Here is a 12,801-nt window from a genome sequence, read left to right as displayed (position 1 = left end):
AACATATTTTTCCTATGTAGTACTTGATTATTAGGGATAGATAAGTTTGAGTCAGTAGAAAACTAAAACTACTTACGTACATTCCAGGCGGAAAGTAATTACTTAACACCGTGATAGTAGAAAAACTATTTCCGCCCTTGGTTTGATGTTGTCATTAATAGAAGAACAAAGACCGGAGAAAACAGAGACCAAGAAAAACGAAAGTTGAAACTCCTAATCATCGGCCTTGTCTACTTCCATCCAAAAACCCTAAAGTTTTTCAAGATTCTCTGTCACATCGAATCTTTACACGCATGTATAGAGTATTAAATATAGACAAAATTAAAAACTAATTGCACAGTTTGGTCAAAATTGATAACACTAATCTTTTGAGCCTAGTTAGTCTATGGTTAGACAATAATTACCACAAACAAACGAAATTGCTACGGTGTCGCGAATTTTTTTCATTCAGAAAGTAAACAAGGCCTCGGTACAATGATTTGTTTTGGTTCAGGCCTTGTATAGTTCCCAAAAATTTCTGTTTTGGGATACTGCAGCATTTTTATTTTTATTTGACAAACATTATCCAATTATGAACTAACTAGGCTCAAAAAGATTCATCTCGCAATTTATAGATAAACTATGCAATTAGTTTTTGTTTTCATCTATATTTTAATACTCTATGCATATACCGTAAAATTCAATGTAACGGAAAATCTTGAAAAATTTTAGCTATTTTTTGGGAATTAAACAAGGCCTCAGGTTTCAGGGTCAACCAAGGACGACTAGACGAGCGACGACGTCGATGAGGATACGCTCCCAACCCCACAAATTGGATTCCGTCCATCCCCACAAATCGGACCGGCGATCCCTCGTGCACGCCGTCGTGGCAAACACGATGTAGGCAGCGTGGGTCAGGGCCCACTATAGATGGCCATCGGGCCGTGCCGGCCCGGCCCGGCGGCACGGCGGGCCGTGCCAGCCCGACGCGGGGTCGTGCCTCAACGGGCCACCGTGCCGGCCGTGCCGTGCCGCTGCCGTGCTCGTGCCTGGCCTCCGGCCCAAGGCACGGCCCGTGGGCCATCGGGTCGTGCCGAGAGCACGCCGTGCCACCGTGCTGAGCATGCGCACGCGGGGAAAAGGCAGCCGCGGGAGGTGGCGGCAGCCGTCGGCGTGCTCGACGTCGCCGCTGCGGCTCCGGCCTCCGGAGAAGAGGACGAGGTCGTGGCGGTCGTCGCAGGGGGCGTTCGCGCGAGCCAAGAGGGCGCCGCCACGCCGGCGGTCGTCGGCCGCGAGGAAGATGGCCGCGCCGCTGCGGACGCCGCCGGAGGCCAGAGAGAGATGGGAGGAGAGGCGCGGCGCTGGGAGAGGCGAGACGCGAGACTGTGAGAGAGAAGCGCGAGGTGTGGCGGCGGTGTTGCGAGGAGGTGCGGTGCTGGAGAGCTGCGGGCGCGCGGCTGAGAGCTGCAGGCTGCGGCGCGGGGTGGGGAATGAGACTAAGAGGTGAGAGCGTTAGGGTTTGGAGGGGTGAGGGTGGCCGGGTGGGGTGCTGCGTGGGCTGGGCTCATTTCTAGCCATTAGGCGTCGGGCCGCCTTCGTGCCACATCATTAGTCAGGCCGTGCCCGTGCCGGGCCATGTGCTGGGGTGGCGGCCCATGGCACGGCCTGGCCACCGTACCGTGCCGCCCGTGGCCCGTCAGCTACCGTGCCGGGCCAAATTGATGGGCTGTAGGCCGTGCCAACGGGCCGCGTGCCAGATGGCCATATGTGGGGCCCACAGACTAGGAGGCACGAGGCAGCCCGCAGCCAGCCAGGTGGCGAGCTCATGAAGTTGTTGCTCCACCGAACCGGATCTTGCGGCGGTGAGGGCGAGCTCCTCACCGCGCCGAGAGGCCGCAGGGTCATAGCGGCCAGGATGGCCTCGAAGCCGCGATAGGGAGGCAAGCGAACGACGGTGGTGCGTGCGAGGAACGGGCGATGCCGGTGTTGGAGTAGGTGGCGAGCGGGCAGTGGTGCAGGCCGCCTGCAGGGGGGCGACAACGGTGAAGGGAGAGACAAAGGATGTGCACGGCGGCGCTGACGTGGGAAAGAAGACATAAAAGGCTGCAAGGTGGCACCGATGGCACGTGGTGCTCGTATACTGTAGCTAACAGTGTTAGCACTCCATCCATCCTAGAGTCATCCAACAAAAGAAATGGACACCCTCTCAAACTCTAGCTGAAGTAATCCCATCTAAGGGTCTGTTTGGCATGGCTCCAAAGCTAAACTCCAGGCTGAAGCTGGATGGAGCTAGCCAAACACCCCAACTCCAAAAAATGTTAGAGCAACCCAACTCAATGGTGTTTATGGAGCTCTAGTGCAATTTTTCGGAGCAACTCTTTCCCTACTCCAGAACTCTCCAAAATAGACCTAGACATGGAGTTTTGATGAAATTACCCGCAATTGCCACTGATTACACACTGAACCGTTATTTTCTATTCCCCATCCGTCCTCAGTCTTTTCACCGTGACCCCTGCAAGGCGGAGGCCGAGGCCGCGACTCCCCGTACCCCCCTCCCCTCCCCCTCCCCCTCCCCCCCCCCCCGCCCAACGCGCGACTCCGCTCGCGACGCAGGAGCACCAGCACGCATCGTTCTCCCCTGCTAGCGGCCGCCGACCCCTCCCAAGGCGAGCCCACCTCGGCGGGCGGTCTTGCCCCCACTTCTCCCTCTCAATACTGGCCTCCATCTCCCAACCCTACCCTGAAGAAGAAGAAGGAGAAGAAGGGCGCCCCAAGATCTGCATCCCCCAACCCTAGCCCTAGAGGAGTGCTTCCTCAACGACGGCCGGCGCCCCAAGTTCTGCACCGGCGAAGTGAAGGCCCCTCCAGCAAGCTCCCCCAACTGTGCAAGGTATTCCATCCCCATCTCTATGGTCTGATTTGTGAAATGCAGTGATTTGGTGATTTGGTACACATGCTCTGTACTAGTGTAATTATGGGGATGAATTGGTATAAATGCTTTGTGATTTGGTGATTTGGTACACATGGTTTCGTACTCATGTTAGTGATTTGTGCATGTTCTGAATTTTTTATGAGTTGGTATAGATGTCCGAAATTGACTGGAACGTAGAGAACACTCAAATCCTTTGTGGTTTGATGGCCGAGCAAGTTGAGAAAGGAAACCAGCCAAATACATTCTTGAACTCAGTTGGTTATGCTGCGGTTGAGAAAGGATTCAAAGATCGGACAGGTATTGAATTGAACAAGGGCTAAATAAAGAACAAGTGGGACAAATTGAAGGAAGATTTAAGGCATGGAAAAAGCTAACGATGAGGCAAACAGGAATCGGTTGGAATAACGGCACTATTGATATGGACGACGAATGGTGGAAGAAAGCTAGAGCTGTAAGTGTTTGTATATTTTCAGGAATCGGTTGAAATAGTTGTTGTTATTATTTGTCCTAATATGTGTTGTATATTTTCAGGATATTCCAGGCTACGGAAAGTTTAGAAAGCAGTCACTTCAAAATGAAGATGAGTTAACAATATGCTATCAAGGAATCGTTAATATTGGTGCTGACCATTGGACCCCTTGTAGCAACAACTCTACAATGGCTGCAGCACCTACAGCTGACCATTGGACCCCTTGTAGCAACAATTCTACAATAACAGTGATGGAGTTATCCCATCCTATATTATTTATCTCAACTGAACACATATAGTTAGCATCGATGCACTCCAATTCACCTAAATCTACGCGGATTAAAACGAATATGACTACATCTAAATAAAATCGAAAACAAATAAAAATTAGAGAGATTTCCCTATCTACCGTTGAAAAAATGCCGTTTTTTTATTCTCCCCAAAAGTTAAAACTTCCTCGATAACCATGTAGCGAAATTAACTATTGGCCATGTTGATTTCAAAAGAAAAAAACTAAACTAAACTATTGGCCATGTTTCTCCTGTTTGCATTAGGCCTTGTTTAGTTCCAAAAGATTTTGCAAAAATTTTCAGATTTCTCGTCACATCGAATCTTTAGACGCATGCATGAAGTATTAAATATAGACAAAAATAAAAACTAATTATACAGTTTAGTTGGAATTGACGAGACGAGTCTTTTAAGCCTAGTTAATCCATGATTGAATAATATTTGTCAAATATAAACGAAAAGGCTACAGTGTCGATTTCCCAAAATTTTTTGGAACTAAACAAGTAACATTTACGGTGGCAGATAAAGGAATAATAACTTTTTTCTCAATGGCAGTTAGAGAAATCTCTGTTTGTTTGTTGAATATATATGATTACGGGCGGTAAAATTTACCGTCTGTCACAACGAATGTTAGACACATGTATGATATATTAAATATAGACTATTTATGAAACTAAAAACATGGGTAGAGAGTAATTTACGAGACGAATCTTTTGAGTCTAATTAGTTCACAATTGGATACTAATTATCAAATAAAACAAAAATGCTACGGTACCTGTTAAACTTTAACAACTCTAACTAAACACGGAACGGTCCCTCACCTATTTTGAGGAGTCTGTGCTCAGTTGACGGATGCTGTAAGGTGAGATAAGACACCTAGCATGTGAGGTCCATGTACCATTCTCTTTTTTTCTCTTTCCACTTCTTTCTTGTCTATCTTGAGTTTATCAACCATCACTTTTCAGTCATGGAATAGTGTTTTCCCCTCAGAACAAATCAACATCAACCGTGGAAACAATCAGCCAAACAGAGCCATGTCTCATGTGGTCATTGGCTTCCTTGGTTGTCAGCGCCTCCTACGACTTGCACGCACCCACAGCCGCTACAATTGGAGTTCGCCGCTACCGCGTGTGTGTCTCTCCCGCACGCCCATCATCCCATTTGGTCCATATTCATCCCACCAATTTTTGGATATGAGATTGTGCCTGAATCTAAGAGAATATTCTTCTTTGAGGATACCTCTATCCCCAATGTCTTTCAATCCCGCTTCCAAACACACACAAGGGGTCTCTACTTCATCTCTCTACCAGTAACTCGCCAAAGAAAAAGGGGAGAGTACCAAAAGCGTGACTACGTATTTGTGGTTGCATTTCGTTTTTATTGGTTTGTTAACAATATAGAAAGATGTATCTTTATTTGTCTATTAACAAATTTTCATATGAAAGATCTATTGAATTTTTGAGGTGTCAAATCTAAGGGTTCATTGGGAGAGCTCCAGTTTCTCCGAAGAGAATCACTCCTAACCAGCCAAACGCTCAAAATGCCAACTGATTCAGGTGGGCATTAGAGAATCACTTCTCCATTTACACTATGAGGTGGGAGCTAAAAAAACCTGCTTCACCCTGCTCCCTGTTTATATTCTAGTGGGGATTAGCAGATAATCAATTATCATCAACTCCCCACCCTGCTCCCTCCTAGAAATCTAGTGAAATCACTCCATTGGAGAATCAAGGAGCAGAGATGAAGAATCAAGGAGCGGAGCTCTCCCAAACAAGCCCTAAGTGAGTCAAACCTATAAGGAAGTAAAAAACATGGTACCGCAATGTAGTCATGGTCCAAATCGATGAGAGCTTCACGTTGACCTACCTATGTACTCCCCTATTTTTTTTAAGTATGATTGTGTGCTGGTCAATTTTTTTTAAGTTTGACTTAATTTATAGAAAATATTAATAGTATTTAATTTGTATCTCTAAATCAGTTTAGTGTTAAATGTATCAATGGTCCTTGATTTTGTTAGTGTATGACACACAAGTCTATGAACTTTAAAAATATATTTCTAGGTTACTAAATATGTTAAGTGGTACACTATAGGCTCATGCCAGCCATGTGAACATTCCTTCCTATGTGGCATGCTAGCGTGATAATGAATTTTTCCTTTAACCCCTTCTACTTATTTTTCTCTTGAAAATAGACCCTTCATTCTCCTCTCCACCTTCCATGGCGGCATGCTATACACTATCAATAGCACTAAACATTCCCTTTTCCTTTCACAAAATTAAAGACAAAATAAAAGATCGAAGTATCTTGGACCATGCAAATGTACCGCCTGTTTGCTTGAGCTTATCAGCCAAATTTATCAGCCATTCAATAGTATTTTTCTCTCACAATAAATCAGCCAATAGTAATTTCTACCATGGGATCTAAGTTTGTCCTAAGTCAAATAATATTAACTTTAACTAAATTTATAGAAAATAGAGTTTCGTCTACCATATCAAAGATGTAAATTATGATAATATTTTATAATGTATCTCATGATGATAATTTGATGTTGTAAATATTGTTCTTTATTTATACATTAGATCAAACCTAGCACCATTATAACTTAGAACAAACTTAGATTTCTTCTATTTTATGACAGAGTACATGCTCATTCCTCCAGAAAATTTTCCAAGAGCATATAATTGATGTTTTATTTCTTCATTCCATATAGGAAAGCAAAGCCTTTTCATATGAAAGGGAAACCTCATTCCTTCATTCCAAACACCATATGACGTAAACAAAATATTGGAATTGGATTCCTTTGAAATTCCTATAAAAATCCTCCAATCCAAACAGTGTCGGGCTTGCACGTCTATAAACTGGCAAAGTCAGGAGCCAATCCCTCAACGCAGACATCATTATTTCAACACCATTTTTTGTTTAAATCAAAACCAACACCAGTTCACAACACGGATAATCCTGGCTCAACAGTAGTTTAGACAAGGGTAAGCCCAATCAACTCGCAGCTTACACTCACCGACTTCATAGCAGTTGAGTGCCTCAATGGCCTCCTCGGCGTGCTCATGGTTCTGGAAGACGACACATCCGTATCCCTTGCAGGCCCCGGAGCCGCGCGTTGCTATATGCCACATCCGCAGCTGGCCAAACCTGCTGAACAGTGCGGCAAATTGCTCCGGGTGGTAGCGCCGCGGCAAGTTGTTCACACGCACAAGGCACCGCATGAACTCGAGGCGCCTCGAGTTCCTTTCGTCGTGCATGGGAGGTTCTCTCATTTCTTCCTCTTTGTGCCTTGGGCACTTGTAACGGAGTGTGGTTGTGTAATTGCCCCAAAGAGCAAGCCGTGCTCTGCAGGGAACATATGTAACCGGGGAAAGGTAGTTGTACGGACACTTCAGCTCCAAATGCACTTCCTGGTCCTCTCCACAGATGATGCAAAATTTTGCATCTGGATCCCTCCAAAAACATGAAGTGGAACCTGTGTGCACAGAATCATTTCCATAAAAGCAGAGCCAATAGAAATTTGTGATATGACACAAAAGATATATGAGCTGATGTATATCATGTTGTATTGGGACAAAGAAAGAAAATAAGGCAAAAAGAACTATAATCAAGCTAACTATTGATGAATCCAGTCTCTGAGGGAAACTCCTGGTTAAAATTGTTGATCACAGCCCAATAAAATCATCTTGAGATTCAGATTTGCCACATGAGTATAGCATGAGTTATGATACTTCCACAATGTTACACTTTAAGTTATTGTGTTAATATAAGTAGTCAAAATTGCATCTTGGTACCATTCACTGAAGGTCAATATTACAAAGAATTTGTGACATTAAGGAGCATTAAACAAGATCATAATAAGATACAAGCAAGTCAATACATACATTCCCATGAATCTTCCTACCATGTATCCTTCGCTCCTAGCCCCTCTCTTCCTAGATTATTCTTCAGGCATAGCATATCTAAAATAGTGTTGAGATGGATGCACTAGTAGTGAGGCCATGTACAGGTTTAAGGGGCTCTGACTGGTTACCGCATATAAGCACTAGTTTGACCAAATAACTGGGAGTTAAGTCATACAGTTCAGTACTAAGACGTAAAATGGCAAACTGACTCTTACAGCAAGGGTCTATAATAAGCATGGGCACATTTATATCATCAATTATTAAACCTTTGTTTCACTTCCACACACTAGATATTGTGGAATCAGGAAAACACTCATTAGCGCTTAAAGAAAATCTTTGCATAGAAATATGCATGCGCATGTGCTGTGGAGAGATAATAGTTTGCATGTTGGTACAGTAGCTCTTTTCTTTGTCTCAGCTTTATGATGTATATATATAGAATCAGGAGTCCACATAAAGTGAATGTCCACTGAACTGATAAACCATCCACCCCATATCCCAGTCTGAACATCAGTTCAACTGGAGGGGGTCAGCATGTATATTGTGCCGAAAGAATGAGAGTGCTGAGTGCGCAGCTAGAGAATGGAGGTACTACTTACTTCAGGTGAGGCGCTGTACATCCTTTGTGAAGGATTTATTAACAGCAGAAACTCAAGAACTCTATCTCTCGAGCAGTATACCAGAGCACAAATAAAAAAACCATGCTGATTTTGTGATCTATCTTGTACTTAGTCAGACACTCAGACTAAACTTAATATTAAATTTGAATGCCATGGACCATGGCTGAGATGCTTTTGCATTGGCACTGAAGCAAGCTTCAGCTTAAACCATGGCTATTTCATGCTGCGTCTGAATGGCATTAGCCAGTAAGCCGGCAACAAGCTACCTTCGTTGCTTTTATCCATGAAATCAGTTTAAGCTCATTGTTTGAATAATCTGCGCTGTCATCAATAATTATACTATGACCCAACAGCCCAACACAAAAACACAATGCATGCGCTTGAAGCATGTAAATACCCACACATATTATAGTATTTCAGATAGTAAACTTCATATGCATTAAACAGTAACCTTCACCCTAGAAAAAGCATTTTACCTTATGGTAATAGTTGCAGTGAACATGTTCTTTTGGCTACTTGCACTGTTCTATGAACTATGGTTGTAATGTTTTATGAAATTCATTATAAAGAAGGCATGAAGACAAGAAGAAAGCATAGAATCAAGTCACTTACGCCCCTCCTTCGGCTCCATCGGACCCATATTTTTAATCAAGTTAGCCTTTTGCCGGTTCTCCTTTTTACTCTTCTTTCGCCGAAGGATGGTCATCTCCCGGAGATTTAAGAACCTCATAAACTTAAATCTGTACAGGTAAGAAACTTCCAGCCTCCAATTTCTGCCTCCTGGAAGAAAGAGGCATGTTAGTTAACAAGGTCGCAGGAATCCTTACCTTACTAGAACATGGACATGATGAGCATATAAAAGGGCTAAATTGAGAATTGAAAATTGGTACGCAATCAACCAAAATCGATTGCTGAACACTGGAAACTTGGCCAGGCGCGCAGATCAAGGGAAGAGATTAAGCAAACGATTCGTTGAAAGAAGAACGCACGTTGCATCGGAAGGCGCTTGTTCAGCATCTTGTTTATCCTGTCTTCAGTGGCACCCGATCTCTTAATGCCTCTCTCCCTCTGTCTCCCGACGGGGGCCATCACCACCTTCCCACCACCCAGCGGCGCACACTGACGCGAACGACGAGGTCGGCGGCAGCCGGCGGTGCTCGGGATGAGCAGCGGTCGCAGGGATGGGATCCCTAACCCGAGGGCCCGTTGCTTCGAGTTATAATGGAAGAAGAGTTCTATTGTATTCACGGCCTTAGGACGAAGGCGAGGACGCATGGGCCGGGAGAAGAGAAAATTATCAGGCCGCCAGATCCTTAGATTCGGTCACAGATGGGCCGTGTTCCTCGAAAAAAAAATTAGCCAGGCCAGTGTCGCACGGCCCGCACGTGTAGGTTGAGGACTTCAGGGCAACAAACTAATTTATATTCAATCCATTCCAAATTATAATATATTTGACTTTTTTTACACTAAATTTAACCAATTGTCTTATTTAAAAAATTGTACAAAATATCACTTCTTTTGTCGTGGTTTGGTTTATTAATTAAAATTCTTCAATAATGACTTAAATTTGATTATGTTTGTATAATTTTTTTTTAATAAAACGAGTAGTTAAATTTAAAGTTAAAAAAGTTAAATGTTTTATAATTTAGGATGGAGGGAGTACAAACTAATTTGTACACGTAGTGTCACGCTGACGTCCGTCTCCATTTCCTTGTCATTGATAACGTGTTGTAGCAATTTTGACCGTAAGGCTTTTCTAATCCAATCTAATTCTAATCTAATCTAATAAGGGAAGAAATATTCAGTTTGAAGTACTTCAAAGCGGTCGAAATGCTACAGCCAATATTTTAGTAGTGACAAGTAACCTCAAAGCTGTTAAATTAGCACGCTCTTTTTTTCGATTTAGCTTATAGCCTGTAGGCTCCGTTCACTTGTTTTATAAGTCGTATTTTTTTTAAATCATCAGTATTTTTCTTTCATAATAAATCAGCGGGCAGTACTTTCAGTCATGGTTTTTCAGAGAAGCAAACAGGATCTGCATTCGCTTGTCATACATAGGACTTATCCAAGCCTGCTTATTTAGGGGACTATATGCAACACTGAAACAATTGGGGATCTAAGTTAAAATGGAGCCTTCTTAACCTCAAGTAATAGTGGGTTGAACTAAAACTGAGAAAGGCATCGCTCCTTGGCAGGGTTGGCATATACTGAAAGAATGTGTATATGTTCCTCGTGCCTTATCTTTCCTGAAGCTTTTGCAACCAATGGGAAGGTGACATAACACCTTTTGTGGGGCCGTATCTATCACTTCTCTTGTTTCCATCTGCAGGAAGCATCCATGCCAATGGCTACAGCACACGGTGTGCTCCTCGTTTCTGTTTCTGGAGGTACCAAGCATCACCAGGGCGGCAATGGCGCCTCCCATCTCAGCATCACAAAGCACAATCACCATTCTGAAGATTTTTCCAAAACCTCCTGCACCTGATACCAGCAGCAATAACTTCACTGTTGGGGCCAAATTCGACAACAGGAGGTATCTCATCACATCACATATTCAGTTCCTCTTTTATCTCCAGGATGTGCTCCTAGATAGCTCGTTGTGAGTTTGATAAATGTGTTTCTCTGCTGTTCTAGGGCACTTTTATGTGGCTTGGTCGCTGCTGCTGCTGGCACCGTGCTGAGCCCTGACATCGCCGGTGCTGCTTCGAAGAGGCGGCCTCCACCACCAGGGCCGGCAGAGGAGAAGAAAGACCCGAATGTTAGCGGTGTGCAGGCTAAGGTGCTTGCCAGCAGGAAGAGGAAGGAGGCCATGAAGGAAGCTGTGGCCAAGCTGAGGGAGAGAGGTAAGCCAGTCGATAAGTGAAGGCCAGATTGCCAGAACCAGTAGCCTCATTATGGCTCGAGAAATGTAACTTACTGATAATAATATAATTGTTACTCGTTTGATGTGTACAGTTGAGAATAAAATACAACTATCTTGCTTGGATGCATTTTGTTCCAATTTAGTATTTGTTGCGTGCATTCCTGTTCTTGCCACATGCTCTGATTTGGAAACTCGAAGGGATAGCAAGGAAATAACTCTAATAACAAATACAAGCATGATTCACGTTCTAAAAAATAAGCATGATAACAAACTCACTTGACATAATGATAACAAACTCAGAACTTGGTAACAATCTCAGACCTTGATCCTATATAACAGCGTTATGACATGTTCACAGGACAAACACCAGGGCAGTGCCTTAACATAATGGACTCTTAAGTCCTAAGTCTTAAAAAACAACTTATTAACTTGTACTAACTGCTACCTGCAAAAATCACATTTGTAGGACAGAGAAGTCTGAATATTAAGTGTAAAATTTGAATGTTTAATCTTCAGCTACACACAAGAAGGGTAAACCCAATCAACTCGCAGCTTCCGGCCACCAGTCTCATAGCCATTAAGCTCGTGGATGGCCCTCTCCCCATCCTCACGTCTCTTGAAGACGGCAGCGCCGAAGCTCAGGCAGACTTCAGTCTTGCAGCCACAAATGTCATTCTTGGACCTGGGAACATCCCACATCAGCAGCGGCCCGAACGGGCTCAGGAGGTTCTCGAGCTCCCACACCCTGAAGCCCGGTGGCAGGTTGCTCACGCGCATGAAACGCCGCAGGAACTTGCGATGATCCCTGGAGGTTACTCTGTGTTCTCCGACAGGGCATTCTCCTCTGCAGGTATCACCGGAAGACCGCCCAAAGATGTAGTTGAAAGGGCAGAAGTGCTCCATGTGGTTGTCAGCGTCATCTCCGCAGATGTAGCAGATGTCTTGCTCTGAGGACCTTTGGTAGGCCATGATACTAAACCGAATCATGCCAAGGTTCCATACTTCCTCCTCTGTTGCCAGCAAGAACAAACGCCAACAATCAGACTTCCACATCTGTTTGCTACATGCCTACATCTAGATGTTAAGAAAAATAATTACCATGTTGATAGTCCAAAAGGACAAAGTGAAGGAAGACAATCAAAAGTACACCGTGTAACTTGTGTTTGTGGTCATCTAGTAGTATCAAATTTCTGTTTACTCACTGGATCGTTTAGTATCTGCATACGCAGTTTGCTTCAGACTAAATAAAAAGCCTTGTTGGTATTGCTATCTTATCTATGAAATAGTGAACTGTTTTCTGCAGGGCTCACAAGAATAACAACTAATAACGAAACAAAGTGAAGTGCTATGATCTTGGTTTACTTCAAAGATGCATACATTAAAGATAGAAAACAAACTAGATTTAAAGAATTAAGCTGTAGATGCTGACTTGCAAAAACTAGAGGTATATGTTATTGCGCGTGTCTTCGAGGAATATACTAGTACTGAAGATGGGCGCACGAAAGAGCCAGATAGGGTTCTGAGAGTTCTGACTGTTAAATGTTGATATATATGCAATGCACCACAATCAAGTGCTGAAGATGGGTAACTGGGCAGGTCTACAGACTACGACAGAACCATGAAAACCGAAGCAAACGAGATTCAACAAAAGTTTCCTGCGAGTGTTGCTTCCTCGAAATCCTCTTCCTCCTCGACCTAGTTTTCGTGGAATTGTACTTGCTGATGCGTCTGCGCTTCTCCCCACG

At 43.9% G+C, this 12,801-nt stretch overlaps 3 protein-coding genes across 3 annotated transcripts; 1 reads left to right on the top strand and 2 right to left on the bottom strand.

Moving 5' to 3' along the window:
* LOC8054848 (eukaryotic translation initiation factor 3 subunit G-B) lies at positions 6,399-9,424 on the bottom strand. Its single transcript, XM_002460479.2, has 3 exons — positions 9,183-9,424; positions 8,806-8,973; positions 6,399-7,143 (listed from the first exon to the last, which is right to left on the bottom strand). The coding sequence occupies exons 1-3, from the start codon at positions 9,280-9,282 to the stop codon at positions 6,632-6,634; spliced, it is 780 nt and encodes a 259-aa protein (XP_002460524.1). The 5' UTR covers positions 9,283-9,424; the 3' UTR covers positions 6,399-6,631.
* LOC8054847 lies at positions 10,533-11,194 on the top strand. Its single transcript, XM_002462624.2, has 2 exons — positions 10,533-10,726; positions 10,828-11,194. Exons 1-2 carry the CDS (start codon positions 10,605-10,607, stop codon positions 11,054-11,056), a joined length of 351 nt encoding a protein of 116 aa, XP_002462669.1. The 5' UTR covers positions 10,533-10,604; the 3' UTR covers positions 11,057-11,194.
* LOC110432760 lies at positions 11,573-12,025 on the bottom strand. Its single transcript, XM_021453567.1, has one exon. The coding sequence runs from the start codon at positions 12,023-12,025 to the stop codon at positions 11,573-11,575; it is 453 nt and encodes a 150-aa protein (XP_021309242.1).

This window comes from Sorghum bicolor, chromosome 2, assembly GCF_000003195.3.
Source record: "Sorghum bicolor cultivar BTx623 chromosome 2, Sorghum_bicolor_NCBIv3, whole genome shotgun sequence".
NCBI lineage: Eukaryota > Viridiplantae > Streptophyta > Magnoliopsida > Poales > Poaceae > Sorghum > Sorghum bicolor.
The sequence above is the reverse complement of the archived record's forward strand: the minus strand, read 5'-3'. Positions and strand labels throughout refer to the sequence as shown.

What these genes read in the sequence shown, in the direction of transcription:
- LOC110432760 (XM_021453567.1), bottom strand. Translation starts at nt 12,025, where the DNA reads ATGGCCTACCAAAGGTCCTCAGAGCAAGACATCTGCTACATCTGCGGA.
- LOC8054847 (XM_002462624.2), top strand. Translation starts at nt 10,605, where the DNA reads ATGGCGCCTCCCATCTCAGCATCACAAAGCACAATCACCATTCTGAAG. An exon ending in GCCAAATTCGACAACAGGAG is followed by an intron (nt 10,727 to 10,827) that starts GTATCTCATCAC and finishes CTGCTGTTCTAG; the next exon opens with GGCACTTTTATGTGGCTTGG.
- LOC8054848 (XM_002460479.2), bottom strand. Translation starts at nt 9,282, where the DNA reads ATGGCCCCCGTCGGGAGACAGAGGGAGAGAGGCATTAAGAGATCGGGT. An exon ending in CAAGCGCCTTCCGATGCAAC is followed by an intron (nt 8,974 to 9,182) that starts GTGCGTTCTTCT and finishes TCTTTCTTCCAG; the next exon opens with GAGGCAGAAATTGGAGGCTG. An exon ending in GATGGAGCCGAAGGAGGGGC is followed by an intron (nt 7,144 to 8,805) that starts GTAAGTGACTTG and finishes CTGTGCACACAG; the next exon opens with GTTCCACTTCATGTTTTTGG.